This window comes from Sceloporus occidentalis, unplaced genomic scaffold, assembly GCF_023333645.1.
Source record: "Sceloporus occidentalis isolate IW3139 unplaced genomic scaffold, rSceOcc1.0.p SCAF_12, whole genome shotgun sequence".
NCBI lineage: Eukaryota > Metazoa > Chordata > Lepidosauria > Squamata > Phrynosomatidae > Sceloporus > Sceloporus occidentalis.
The window spans coordinates 15,727,038-15,742,069 of record NW_028316992.1 but is presented as its reverse complement, the minus strand read 5'-3'; the positions used below and the strand labels follow the sequence as shown (position 1 = coordinate 15,742,069).

Below are 15,032 nucleotides of genomic sequence, written 5' to 3'. Positions count from 1 at the left end.
GGATCTGCACCAAAATTCCTATTAGGAATCCTACTCTATTTTATTTTTCCTGTTCATTTGGGGGGGGGGGGGAGTGTTGACCAGATTTATTCAGAAGAGGTTTGCTATTGCCTTCCTCTTGGAATAAGAGCAGGAGACTTGCTCAAGGTTTCCATGGCTGAGCGAGGACTCAACTTCTGGTCTCCTAGAGTTCTACTCCAACACTCAAACCACTACACCATGCAACCTCTATCAAGTTTAACTAATACTAAAAGTGAGTGCTAAAATTTCTGCCTTCTTTTTTAATGTGTATATTCCTTTACCAAAGGCCCTTGTTCTATTACTCATTAAGATATGCAAATCAACACTCTTTGCAATTATCGTTGCCTCCAAGGTCCAAAGTACATTACGGGTTTCATTACCTGTTACATTACTGTTAGCAATTGCCTTAATTATGAAAGGTTACTCTGCTGGTTGTGGATTCTGTTCTATTTTTAACTAGAGAAATAAAGATCTAGCAGTAACCTGCACAGTGCAAGACTTTGTTCTTTCTCTGATAACTTTAGCACACAGTGGGTAGAGGTGGCCACAAGGATGTATTTTTCTAGTTAATCTCTAGCTACTCAAGCTGTTCTCTGTTTCTAGCTGATGTTTTGAGGGACAAAGTGATCTCAGTGCTCACTCTTCAGTGATCCGCGAAGGCTCTTGTAATGAAGGAGAAGATTAAAAGTATCCCCTTTGATTTCTGTGGTCTCTCCCCTCCATTCCACCCCTTAGTCACAATTCCATGTGTGCTTCAACATTTTGTATTTATTCTTTTGGCTTTGCAACATTACAACACTACCTTGGTAGCTGTGAGAGCAGAGTGGCTGAGAAACTACAAGGAATTGCCATTAACTCAATGTTGGCAACCCAGTCTCTTAGTTGGCACCCACAATTCTGTGATAGCAATAAGCCAGTTATGCCCCCCCCCCCCCCCAATATTGCAAATAGAGGACCAAGAGACTGTTAGGATTCATGGAAGGGTCACTGAAATAACGCATGTGGCAGATTTGGATCATAAGAAATATGAGGAGATGAAAAGAGTGATCATTATATGTTGTTTGTTGTTGTGTGCCTTCAAGTCATTTTCAACTTATAGTGACTCTAAGATGATCCTATCATGATTTTAGTTCAGAACGGGTGTGCCATATCCTTCCCCTGAGATTGAGAGCATGTGACTTGCCTAAAGTCACCCAAGGGGTTTCAGGACCAAACAGGAATCAAACCCTGGTCTCCAGAGTTGTAGTCCAACACTATGACATGCTGGCTCTTCAGCATGAAATATTTTCTCCACTCTATAATCATCATCAGTAGTAACTTTTAAAAAGTAATTTGCTTTGTAACTCATCGCAAAGCCTCCACAAGGTAATTAATTACTATAATTATTAGCTCTCTTCCCCATTTTGTGACTTTTATATTACTCCTTACTTTTCCATTATTTTTTTAAAAAAGAGGATTAGTAGGAAAATAGCACAAGACATGGCAAGTTTTAATCAAAATGCCTCTAATAATGCCCTTAAAAAGTAATGAAAAGGTAACCTGTAAACATTCCTCATGATACAAACAGGTAACAGCATCCCTACTCACCTGCATGTTACTTCTGAAATGTAACGCTGTTATGCCCTTACTATGCCAAAAAGCAAACATGTTTCTTCTAAGGACTAATATTCCAAGTTCTGATCATTTATCCATATATGATTATCTGCTGCTTATGATTCCTAACATCCCTTAGAGTTTTCCAAAACTGTTTGGGTCATTCCCAGAAGAAGAAAAGAGCAACAGCCTATGATATAAAATGTACGATTATTCCTCGGTGTACTACAGCTCTATTTCCACCCATCCTGAACATCAGCTGATGTTTTGTCTATAAGATTAGCATTTGTGGTTCCAGTCAGGCTATTGACAAAATCCAGAGATTTAAAACTGTGGATGCTCATATCAGCCACACATCCCTCAAGGCTCTGTGGTATGAGACATAGTCTTCACCTGTGTTTTGTGAGTGTTCACCAACGATGGAGCAGCAGCCACCATGGAGCTGCTGCGTGGCCTTGGCAGCGGTGGGATTTCTGGCTCAGGTGGCTTCTCAGGCTTTTCCTCTAACATATGGCGGAGCCTCTGGAGGTAATACATCAGGGACCACTGAGTGCCTTCTTCGGACCAATGTGGCTGAAGCAGACATCGTAATACTGCCACGTCAAAATAGGTGGCGTACCGAGATTTCTGACATGGTGGGATCACCAAAGACACCCTGGAACAAATGATAAAGAAAGGAGTGCTAGGAAAGATAAAGCTCCCAGATACATATGTGTATACATCTAAATAGAGAATTAGTCAGAACACAGGAAACTTTAGTGTGTGTACATTCTAAAATGTGTTTTTCAGGCTGAATAAAATTGCTATTGTTAGTATTGACTTTATTAACTGAAATTTAATTCTGTCTTAAATCTAACAAATTATGTAAGCAGAAAAGCTTAATTCTGAAATTGAACAAACCACTCGTGTTTTTAAAATAGTAAAAAATTATATAATATTGAATGACTATTGACGTATACCATATGTACTCAACTATAAGTCGATCTCATGTATAAGTCGAGGGCAGGTTTTGGGGCCCAAATTATGGATTTTGATATGACCCGTAAAATATAGGGGGATATAAAAAAGGATCTAGAACAAAAGGAAAACGATGCCATAGAATTACAAAATTCAAGTTGGCAAAACTCTTTATGATCATACTAGATGGATGAGAGAACAGAAGGAGGTCAGTGCTTCCACAACAGATTGCACTTGGCTTTTACCTGGGAATGGTTCCTTTCTTTTATATGAGTTAAAGTACAGTACTTACACTGACCTGTGGATAAATCGAATTAAGTTTTTTGGGTCAATTTTTTGACTAAAATTTCTAGACTTATCCATGAGCATATACAGTACCTTTTATTTCAAGGCTTAGGATAATGAGAACAATAATGAGATAATTTTCACATAGGCAGTGTGAGATTTAAGATTATGGGAAGGGAGTTGTAGTGAGTGGACATACTTCATCCTCAATCCCACCCAGACAATCATCCTCTGCTACCTCTATCAGCATGCATTTTAGACTTTCTGTAAAATTTGTTACATTGAAAAATCTACCTTTGGAAATTAGGGTCTTCAGGATGCCATGGAAAGTATGAATCCAATATTCTCATAAATAAAACAGATAATGCTTGCAAACCCAATCATTTAATAAGATTTCCTTATCTTTCATGAATATATATTGTGAGCATGCTCTGCTTATATCTACAGCTGCCAACTGACAGTTGGGTTCTTGGACTAAATCCAGTGGTGGACACTTGCTGGAAAATAAAATCCCACTGAAAGACATTGTGTGCATAGCATTAGCAAGACTGGGTTGTAAGTCTAAGTTTAATTGGATTGTTTTCACTCCAGTCATTGCTTACCTGTATAATTAAAAAGAGCAATCACTTCTTCCATTCAGGTGATAATTCAAAAATATTTCATAAAGAGGTATTTGGCTAGAACTTCAATAGTAATACCAATAGCAAGTACATTTCTATACCACTTATCAGTGCACTTAAGCACTCCCTAAGCAGTTTGCAACTGTAAGCTAATTGCCTCCAACAATCTGGGTACTCATTTTCACCACCTCCTCGGAAGGATGCAAGCCTGAGTCGAGCTTGAGCCTTTTCGCTGGTATTGAACTCACAACCTTGTGGTTTTGAGTGAGTGGCTGCAGTACAGACATTTAACCACTGCGCCACCAGGGCTCCTTCAAATACACTATTGCCTGAAGCGAGAGATTTATGTTTGCATCATTGCCATCCAATGGTTCCTTCCTCCAGGGAATGCCTATTTGAAATTTGACTAATCATCCACATCTTTACTGCATGATTCATTAATTAATGAGTCATCACTGTTAATTGATTAATGCTTTCAGCTCTGTTTGTGTCAAACCCAGAGACACTGAATCCAATGAATTTTCTGCAAAAGCCTCGCTAAGCATATGCAAGCCCTTTCAAGAGTGTGATCCCCTCACATCACTGTAACAGTCTTGTCTGCTTTGTTCACTTCAGCTGGAGTTGCACCAAACCTGGCCCTACCATTAGTGAGGGCTAGCAATGACAGCCCTATTACCATGCCTCTAGAATCCCCTGACTGCCCCCCCCCCCCCCGGCTAGAGGACGAAGTTGCGAAGTTGTGTATTTCCAAACAGTCTTTCTGAGAGTGCCTTAACAAGCCTGTTTTATCAAGTGTGCTTGACAACGTGATCACATTGTCTGTGCAAATGGGTTGACCTTTGGTTGCATGCTGTTGTCACAGTGGTGCTGAAAAATAATAAAACCATAGAGTTACAAGGGACCCCTGAGGTCATCCTGTCAAGCTCAATACTCAATAAAGAAGCTGGACCATACCTATGGAATACCTCAGTAGCTTCATTTTCTTCAGCATTCCTCAAAAAATGGGAACAGAAAGTAATGTTGCACCATTACTTACAAGAGGATGAAAAAAACCCAACAACGTTAGGGTCAGAGACCTACATTTTGTCAAGATGTTGCTGTTCTTATTCTCAGTTAAGATGGTAGGGAAGGATATCCATGTAGGCAGAATTCATCCTCTTTTTTGACCATGTGGTACTTTGGGTAACAAAGAGTTGTAAAGTCCATGAAATAAAATGTAAACTCCATTGTTGTCTCCCAGAGACCTCCAGAGGGTAGTTCCTGTATGGTTTTTAATACCTTTGCCTGATGAAGCAGCCAGCAGAGCTTTGAAAGCTTGCATTGTGTATTTTGGCCATTTTGGTTGGCCGAAAGGTATCATGATTTTGTGGAATTTATTACACATTGTACTTTTGGATACTATTGATTTTGGATGGTATTGGCTGTATGGCCACCAATAGATATGCACCTCCCGAAGACTGTGGAATTCAGGATGTAAATGCAGCAAAACTGCAAGAGGGGTTCAAAAGGATACAAAACATCAACTAAACTCGGGGGGGGGGGGGGGTAGTCAGGCCCAATAAGCAAGTGATAAATACAATACACAACATAAGGGAATTCTAAACAACCAAAGTCAAAGAGTAAATAATGTAACTAATGCACTCAGACTATACAAGTACATTGTTTACTCGTTGATTTTGGTTGTTGCGAATTCAGGATGCAGGCATTTAGTTGTATTTTATCTTCAAGGACAAAGTAATGCCACAGAGGCTGGACTGGTAGCTGGAGCAAACAACATTTATTTCTTCCCTGCCTGCTGCTAGGCAACAAAAATCCCCCTTCCATCTTTTTGGCTCAGTTTGGAATGATCAATGAGTCCAGCAAATGAGGATAAATTAATGACGCAGGCTAGAAAACCTGCCTGCAGCTTCATTGCCATAGCTACCGCCCAGCGCAGTTTCAGACACCGATTGCCTTGTTTTCGCTATCTAAAAACCAGCTCCTTCCTCCTTTGGGCACTTTGAACTTATATGTTGATTAACTAGGAGAAAGGGGGAAAGTCAATTACTGTGGTTCAGAGAGAAAGGCAAATGATATGTTGTTGTTGTTGTTGTTTTAATTGTGTGTGTGTGTGCACACACATATCTGTACTTTTGCCATCCCCTTCTGTGTCTATGCCAAGGTTAACTTCTGCATCTTAATCTGAAGTCCTGGCACCACCTGAACAGGGACATCCTCTTGTGTCCTTTCAACACAATCATTTAACTGACTGTTAAAATGCTTAAGAGTAGAAGGAATAAATTGTCAGTGATTTCCTTATCAACAACTTATGGAAAGATTTAAAGTGGACATCAAATTAAATGGAATTGCAAAGGAAAAAACAGAATTAGAAGAAATAATAGAAGAAAATAAAAAAGGAATGATTTCTAAAGCCTATAAATTGTGTTTAAAATTACAGCTAGAATCTGAAAGGATAAAAACTTGCATGATTCAGTGGGCACAAAATATAGGACATAGTATCCAATTGGGAAAATGGGAGAAAGTATGGGGGTGTGATTTGTAGTTCACTGTGTGTGGATATAAAAGACAACTTTACAAAAATGATGCATAGATGGTATATGATGCCATCTAAACAAGTAAATATTTACAATAATGGTGAAGGAAACTGCTGGAAATGCCAAGGATAAAGAGGTTAATTTCTCCACATGTGGTGGACTGATCCAGAAACAAAAATATATTAGCAAAAAATTCATAAACTAATTCAAGACATATATCAGATAAAAATTAGGCTGGATCCTGAATATGTTTATTAAATATGATAGAAGATAAAGAGGAGAGAAGACATTCAAAAGTGATTTTGTATTTTATGACAATGGCGAGAATGTTTTTGCAAAGCAATGGAGAGGACCATACATTCCTACAATGTACATAGACCAGAAATAAGAAATGAATATGTAGCTAGAATGGAGAAGTGGGAAAAGATATGAAAAAGAGAAAGAGGAATATGAGATGAAAGCTATAAGAAAGAAATCCAACTATGTGATTTGAAGAAGAAAGGGGGGGATAGGGAGGGAAAGGAATGGTAAAAAGAATAGTGGAAAGAATAATGTGAATGTGATTGTATTTTATATCAATATTGACATTTTATGTCAATAAAGAATTTTTTTAAAAGAAGATTGCATCAGCTTGCTTAAGACAAATTGTACATATACTATACTATACTCTTTCTGTGTGTGTAAATGTGTGTGTGTATGTATATATACACATATATTTCAGCTGTGCATGTGGGATCCTCCCTTTCTTTACATTTAGGGCATGAAGAACCTGTCTTTTTAATCATAAAAACCATCCTGTCAACTCCATATGTGTGAGAGAAAGTGAGTGGAAGGTGAAAGAGCTCTGAAGAACACCTGCCTTATGGAAGATGGATTGGTACCTAGGATATGGTGGTCCTTTCTCCTGGGATGCTTGGGATGATACACTTCCTTCAATGGAATTTCCACGGTGACAGCCTGAAAAAGTAGGTCTTGGAGGCATGGCGTCTGGCTGGGCTGTTTCACAGACTACCTGCAGTCCCTGAAGAAATACATAAATTGCCCACATGCAGAAACAAAAGCAGTTAAAATGTATAGTCCATCTTTCTGTCCAAGAAGCAATCAATACTATTGCTCCTGTTAGCTGGAAGAAGTGAGCCTTCACATGACCCACACTCCTGCAATAAGAAAAATGTTGGAATCTTCTTAACATATAGTCAGCTGCAAAGCTGAAATAAGCCAGTGTTAGATCCAGGTAAACACACATAGAACTTTATTGCACGGGCCCTAGAACGGGCCTGTTGTGTTCCAAAAATGGGGCCTGATGAGAACAGGATGGGGTTAAGAACGGGTCTTACTGCACAGAGTAATGCCGCAGCTTTTGAACAGAATGCTTTTGAACAGTTCTCAAAAATCGTCCCCTCTGGGATGGATGTAGAACGTGATGGGAATATCTGGGGACAGCCGTGACATTCCACTGTGTGGTAAGATCCATTCTTAATCCCATCCTGTTCTCATCACACACCCTTTTTGGAACTCATTTAGACCTAAAAATTTATTTTAATAATAATAATAAAAAGTGAGCTGAAGACATGAATTGACCTTCTGCAAATCTCCCAGAGATCAACTGGCAGATTCCTCACCTGCTTTCTATCCACCCCACTTTTTTTTTAATGCAGTCTTATGACAGCTAGTCTTTGCTCGTGGGGGGAATAAACTGATATGGGTGCCTTTATCTTTTATTGTTTCAAATCCTACGTATAATTATATTATACAGGTAGAACGTTCTGCAAAGTCAATTGGTCCAAGTTCTCAAAGGGACTATGGTTGCTGTGAATAAAAATAAACGTGCCAATGTTTCTGAAGCAAAAGGATCCAGTTGTCTTATTAGGGTGCTTCAGAGTGAGGCATTTATTGGGCAATTTCTCTATTTTGTTCACTGACTTTTATGAGAGGTCCAGGTCATCTTCCATTTGTATCACATTTCTGTTGTCTCACCACTTCTTCCACCCCACCCCCCTTTACCACAGCAGGATCAGTTAAGGAAGGAAAGACAGAAATCCCTTTTGGTTAATAATACCAGGAGCCACCCTTCCCAAAGCAACTAGTGGTCTTTTCAAACTACACAGTTATAGTGCTATGATCCCATTTCAATTGCCATGGCTGCCTCCTATGGAATCCTGGAATTGGCAGTTGAGGAAGGGAACTTTGGATTCTGGTCCCAGAATCCCATAGGATGCAGCCAAATTAAATTAAAATATTTGTGCTATAATTGTAGAATGTAAAAGGGTGCTAAATAAAATCCACAACCCAGATCACTCAACTCACCACCACCACTGCTACTCACAGTGCAACTGCACAGCCTCAGTTTATTACCTCTGAGCGGCCAGCATCCAGATTAAGAGATTCACAAGTCTGAGTCTGGTTTTTGATTGGAGAACTTCTCTTTGCTGGCAAATGGAAGAGTTTTTTAAATACACTTTTGCAATTGCTTTCGGACTAGATAGTTGTATACACATTTTTAAAGGAAATAAACAACCATAAAGCCTCTATTTAATTGAGCTTGAGAAAGTAACAGTTCTGAAATGAAGACTTGAACCTGAATGAAAACCCATCAGGTTAGCCTTCATAGTACATAGAACAAAGCTCTGAAAACCTAGATGGACATTGATCCAAGACAAGGCACTCAAATTGCAATTCCTATGTGGAAGGAAAATATTTCCATTTGTTAATACTTGTACATATATAACACAATCACGCACCTGTAATTATATTTCTGATGGGCTTAACCAGTGCAGTAAAGGCAGTCACTTCAGGTTGCCTATGCTCCCACATTGGTTGCCAAATAACAAGGCCACTGGCTAGACGGAAAGTCAGATCAGATTCCTAAAAAGACACAAGGCGACATCTGGATTTGCCAAAGTAAGCTAACAGAGAAAAGTATTGCTTTCTCTTTTTTTTCCAGCCCAGAAATCCTCATTCCAAATGCTGATTCATCATGTCTGTTTCGTAGTGGTGTGGCAGAGCCAGCTCTCACAGAAACAAAGCACTCTGAATTTTTGATCAGTTGGGAAAACAATGCTACCTGCCACTTCAGAGTATCGATTCCCTCTGGGTTTAGTTGCAACCCTCGCAAAGGCAGTGACAGTGGGGCTTTGGAGACCATGGACTGACTGACCAGACATCCTCCTTTTCCAGGATGTATCCTACATTTCAACCTTCTGTCCAGGAGAAATTCCAAAATGTCCTCCATTTTGAGCATAACATTTACATTTATGTTAGTGTCTTTAGCTTTAATTTTGTAATGTCCTACATTTTTCAGTGCCTTGTCCTCCTTTGTGGTTATGATATCTGATCACCCTGACCATGAAACCTCCTTGGGAGAGATTCTCCTCTTCTGACACAGAAGAATGGCTAATAATAATAAAGAAAATATTATTGTTATCCATTCCCCATTTCTCTGACTAATGAGAATTCTAGGGATTTAATTCCTTCAAAACCAAACATTTATGATATCCATAAAATTTATTTGATAAACAGTGCGGACTGAAGCTAAGACATTTTGCATGCAAAACATCACGATCTCTTCTGCTGAGCTACATCCATTCCCAACTTGTTCAATCTTCCTCCCTCAAAGGCAGTACCCTGATTTCAAACTGGTTCCAAATGTTTCTCTGCTCCTCCCCTGTGCTGAAAGATGTCAGCATCCAAAAAGGTGACATTGTCTAATGTATCACTTTCTGATGGCTTGATGTTTTCTAGCTATGGGGAAAAAAAGACTCCGCTTGCCAATGTAAGGACCATTAAAGTTCTGTCATTAAAGGGTGCAGGCACTCATTCACAGTAATCAAGAGCTGCCATAGTTATGGTTACATCTCAGAAGAAAAGCAGTCTAATGGCGTAATCTAATCTTATTAAAAATAATTTGCTTGTAAAATTAAAGATATTGGCTGGAGTCCTACATGGGATTTGTGGATATGTTAGCACTGTGGTTAATATGCTATGCAGTGAATCCCAGCCTGACTCCCTCAATCCCCATTTACTGGGCAGCAGCCACTGCGATTGATGGAGATCTGTTTGTTGCTTGGAAAGCAGCTGGCTGCCATTTCCATCCCTTCCTATGAGCAATCTATACAGTGTGACAGGCAGAAACAGGAGCTCCTTGAAATTTCTCCTCATGCCAGAAACTGCTTGCATGGTGGCGGGGAGGAGGGCAGACACATACTATCAACCAGCTACTTTCTAATTGACACAGTGGCTGCTTTCCAATGAGTGTTGACTGGGGGACTTCAGTGGTTCCTACACAGGCCCTAGACTAGGGGCTATGTAGAGATCTTTAATATGTAAAAGTCATAAGTGCAGAATTCTAGTTTGCATTGTCCTAACTGCTATAGAGGATTCAAGCCAATCAATTTCAGATTACACTAACCAAGGACTACAGATGCTACTGTAAAGTACAGTGTTTCATTTTAAATGTTAGCAATGACAGCCACCTTCTCAGCCATATCCTTAGGTATTCTGACACTGTTTAGGTCTCCCAGGTCAGAGAAGATAAAAGATGTACTTTAAATAATTCCTCCCACTCACTCCAGCTGCTTTGAGGGCTGCCTGGGGCAGTGATAGAACAGAGGACTTAATATATTATGTGGTTTTAGCAGGCCTAAATCAGTCTTACCAGCACAGTATAGAAAGGTGTAGTTAATGGACATTTGAGAGCTAAAGTATCATTCATATGAAGATATATACGGTGAAAAGTAATAGTTTTATTTTAAATGAAGAGATTTGTTAACCAAGAGTTGTTGCATAAACCAAAACATTTCCCTCACCAAATCTCTTCATTCAAATGATACCACTGACCTCAAATGTCCATGCCTGACAACAAGGAAAGCATCTCAAAAAGTGTACCTGTTCTAGCACTACTACCACCATCACCACTCACGCCTGTCAAAAGCATTCCATACCTATACTGTGAAAAATTAATTGTTTTTGCATGTGTTTATTTCATATAATGTCCATGTGTGGATGTTTGGAAAGTTCCCGGCCTAGTGTGCCTGAATATCCATGTGAAGACTGCTGCTTAATTCAGAGAAACCTCCAGATCATATGTCTGTAGACTCTCTCTTCCATTTCCTTCTTCTATACACAACATCCCTTTGAATTCTCTTTTGCTACTGACAGCTGCTTGCTATTATGTTGGAAACTAACTATAGTTAGTACTTGCTCTTCAAACTAGAAACAGAAAATGTGTCAGAAGTGGGTTCCTAATTCCAATTTGGAGGGCAGGCACTACCCATTGTTTCCCAGGTTGGATGTCATAACAAACTGTGACTAGGGCTTCATGGGGAAATAAAACAGAAAATATGCCTGGGGGGGCTATTTAAATGGTGAAAATAATCCAGGTAGAATCTGAGTTGGATCTTTGTTGTTCACATGCATTTTGAATGCATCCAATTAAGTTTTTTTGGGAGGGCTGCCAAAAACACTACTTAATATAATCAAGGTCGGATTTCCCCCTGAGTTTTTCTAAAAGATTCGGATTCTTGGCTGGGTGAATAACCGGTGCAAACAAACCCAGGATAAACCAGAATAAAACTCTGCATGCCTTCTACGTGCTTCAAATACATTTGCATCATCCACTCCATCTTTATTCGAGTGCTGACATGTGTGAGCAACCAAACTTACAGAGATGCACGCAGGTGCGGTTCCATAGTGTGAACAACAAACCTGGAATGTGTGAGTGAGATTATTCATGTAGCTGTGCTAAAAAAACAAAAACATGTGAATGACCCCTGAGAGAAGGTGGGGAAGATTGCAAATAGAAGCAAGGCCCCCTGATTATAATCCTTCATCATGCTCGGTTGTAGATCTGGATTGAATTTGCAAGTCTTTTTCTGTGTGAACTTGAAGGGAATTGGAGCAGGGCCAGGGTCATGCGTGAAGGGAGAAGCTAGACCTGGGGGTGGATTATGAATCTCAGTGGCCACTAGATAGAGGGAGGAAAAGAGAGAGTAAATTTGGAATGAATTTAAAGTATGTCAAGTTGCAACACGTGCAGAAATAAGACCACATAAAGATCTCCAGGCTTAGTCCTAAATTTCAGTGCCTGGCCTTTCTTTTCTGATCCTCAAGGCAAAGGGAAGAATATTCAGGATCAGAGTGCTGTCTTGAAAAGCATGTGTGTGTGTGTTCCACATATAATAGGTTTTGGGGTTTTTAAATTATTATTTCAGTGGCATACTCTGTTTGATGATATTACCATTCCACCCAACTCATTGAACCACACGGGGTCCTCACTAGATCTTTGGCTTTGTTTCTGAAATCTCAGGGCCTAGGATCATCCTTGTGGGGCAACCCTAAGACAACACACCAAACAGGGTTACAAACTTTCTTTCTAAAATTGTTTTGTGCATTTAACAGTTGCACAACAGGCAGAAAAAAAGAAGTAGTCCTGGTAACAGCTTTACTGTTTAGATTCTGCCTGTGAGGCAACTGTTAAAGACACTCAAACACTTTCAAAAGCAGAGGATGAAACCGTAGCATCAAAGTTTGTCCAACTTTTAATCTATTTTCAATCTCAAACTAGACTCCAGTCTGCCAACACACATACACATATACCAGATAAATACAATGAGAATGGCAAATAATCTACATATCCTGCATGCTATCTGCTATACCTCAGAACTAATATAGGAATTCAGAAGAACTGTCAAAGGAAAACTGGTATCAAACCCTACCATTTTGTGCTTAGCCTCTTTTCTTGCACACTTCACTTTAAGCACTTACTTTAATCCTATGAACCAGAGGAGCAAACAAGAACACAAAGAGCTCCACAGTGGCCATGGAATTCTGAAAAAACTTCCTTCTGTTATTCTCTTCTTCGTCATTAATGCTGTCTCGTCTTGAATGCCCTGGAGACGCCTGGTTTTCAATCTGGTGTATGAAAGCAGTGCTGCTTCCCCTCCAGCTGGATCCTCTGTCTCCTCCTCCTCCAAAGCGGTCATTACTGCAGTCTTGAGGAGCTTCCAACAGCATCCAGTGGAGTGTGTGAAGGAGTTTTGTTTCTGCAACTCCAAGTTTGTCCTGATGACCTAGGTGGAAAAATACAGCAAAATCTTATGGGTCTTTGAGCATACAGTTTAGCTTAAGCTAAAGGCATGTCAAGTCACCAGTGAAGTGCTTAATGGATCTATAGTATTTCCTTCCCAATTTCAAAGTATCAACCAGTGGCAGGCCACACTATAGGTTTAATGGTCCACATTTGGCCTGATAATTTCATGAACAGTCCTGTTTTCCAAGTCTGCTTAATTGATAACACAGAATTTGTTTGAAAATTCCAAAATTCCTTTCTCTAGTTTATGTCTTATGTTTTGAAGAGTTTTGAAAAATATACATGCTGGACCTATAAAAAGTCTTGGCCTTTATGTCGTAACAACATTTTACTTTTATTATGGATTAAGGGAACAAGTATGGATATTACAGATATCAAGTACTTTACCAGTGATCTAACTTCTGGAATGCACTACAGATGCTTGAAAGTGCAAGTGAAAACACATAGTTTGAAAGGATTTTTTGTTTGACAGGTTAATTATTATATGTTTAATGCAGCACTTACCGCTGCTTGATCAAGAAGAGATACAAAGTAGTTAAAATCCATTACTTTATCAGATAAATTGGGCATGTTCTATATAAGGGAGCAATCTAATTAAATTCATTTTTAACTAAATTGATTGACTGAAGTTGCAATTGCAGCATTAACTGAATTCCAGAATTAAATTATTAATTAAACATCCCAGCTCCCTAAGTCGTTCCTTATAGGGTCTGGAAACCATGCCCTATGAGGAACGACTTAGGGAGCTGGGCATGTTTAGCCTGGAGAAAAGAAGATTAAGAGGTGATATGACAGCCCTGTTTAAATATTTGAAGGGATGTCATATTGAGGAGGGAGCAAGCTTGTTTTCTGCTGCTCCAGAGAACAGGACATGGAGCAATGGATGCAAGCTACAGGATTTGGGATTTGCGGGTGATAGCATGAATACTATGACTCATACCCTACTAATGTCAGTGTTCTTGCTAGGGATGGGAAATTACAAGGTTCAGACAAGATCTATGATCCCAGTGTATTGAAAAAAAGAAGGGGAAAGTAAGGAGATGAGATCATAATTCAGAGAGAAAGAGAAGGCAATAGAAGTGGTTTTGGTGGAGTGAATTAGAAATCCATGAAATTGTTTCCTTATTCCCAAGATCCAAACAGGGATAGAGCGGAGGTGGGAACGGAATTATGCATGGCATTTTAAGCTTCAGTTTGGTAAGGATTTTAGCACAGGAATTCAACTTACATTTAAATAGCAATTTAACAAAAATGTCACAGTTGAACTCTCCCATCTAATGTATATAAAAGTGAATATGTCTTTTGAGCGAATGGTTAAGTAACCCTAACCATTTTCTATTAACTTCTCTATCTATGTGCTTGATGGTAAAGAAAAATGAAATAGCAATCGTAGTAGTCTTGTGCTACTTTATACATTTGAAAACTAAATTTGAAAAAATCTCAGAGTTAGATTAAAGCCAATTTTTCAAAAGTATGTTCCCACTAAGTTTCTTTTGGTGGAGCTAATGGGAACTATAACTATCTTTTAAGTGTAATAAAAACAGTTGTCATATGACTGTTTGCTGTTCGAAACAGCTATCCAAATTCCATCCCATCAGCCATCTGAATCAGAAATAGACATCAGTATGTGGTGAAGTTCATCAGAAAAGGTTATGATACAATAATGGCAATCAATCCATCATAAAGACATTGCATGGAATGTTGCTAAAGTTATCTTTTGGGGTGCAGATTGTGTTAATTTGCAATTTGTAATTCCTTGATGAAAAAACAAAACTACTTGGCGTAATTAAGTTGAGAGATACCAGGCAAAAAAGAAGATATCATTCCTTTTTACAGCAACCCACCATGAGTCTCCCATCTTGAAGCAGCTTCTAAAGGGGACACTGATCTTAGTTCTATGTAGCTCCTGAATAGAGCCCACAAAGCTGAAAAGTG

General features: G+C 39.2%; 1 protein-coding gene across 2 annotated transcripts in view; it reads right to left on the bottom strand.

The window, feature by feature from the left end:
• The window catches only part of UNC80 (unc-80 subunit of NALCN channel complex), a 166,757-nt gene that overhangs the window by 134,067 nt on the left and 17,658 nt on the right, over positions 1–15,032 (bottom strand). For both annotated transcript variants that reach the window (XM_089477635.1, XM_089477634.1), the window contains exons 4-8: positions 12,773–13,077; positions 8,752–8,875; positions 8,366–8,439; positions 6,892–7,031; positions 2,008–2,269 (exon numbers count right to left, since the gene is read on the bottom strand). In XM_089477635.1, coding sequence (XP_089333761.1) covers positions 2,008–2,269; positions 6,892–7,031; positions 8,366–8,439; positions 8,752–8,875; positions 12,773–13,077 — 905 coding nt within the window. The remainder of the gene's footprint in view (positions 1–2,007; positions 2,270–6,891; positions 7,032–8,365; positions 8,440–8,751; positions 8,876–12,772; positions 13,078–15,032) is intronic.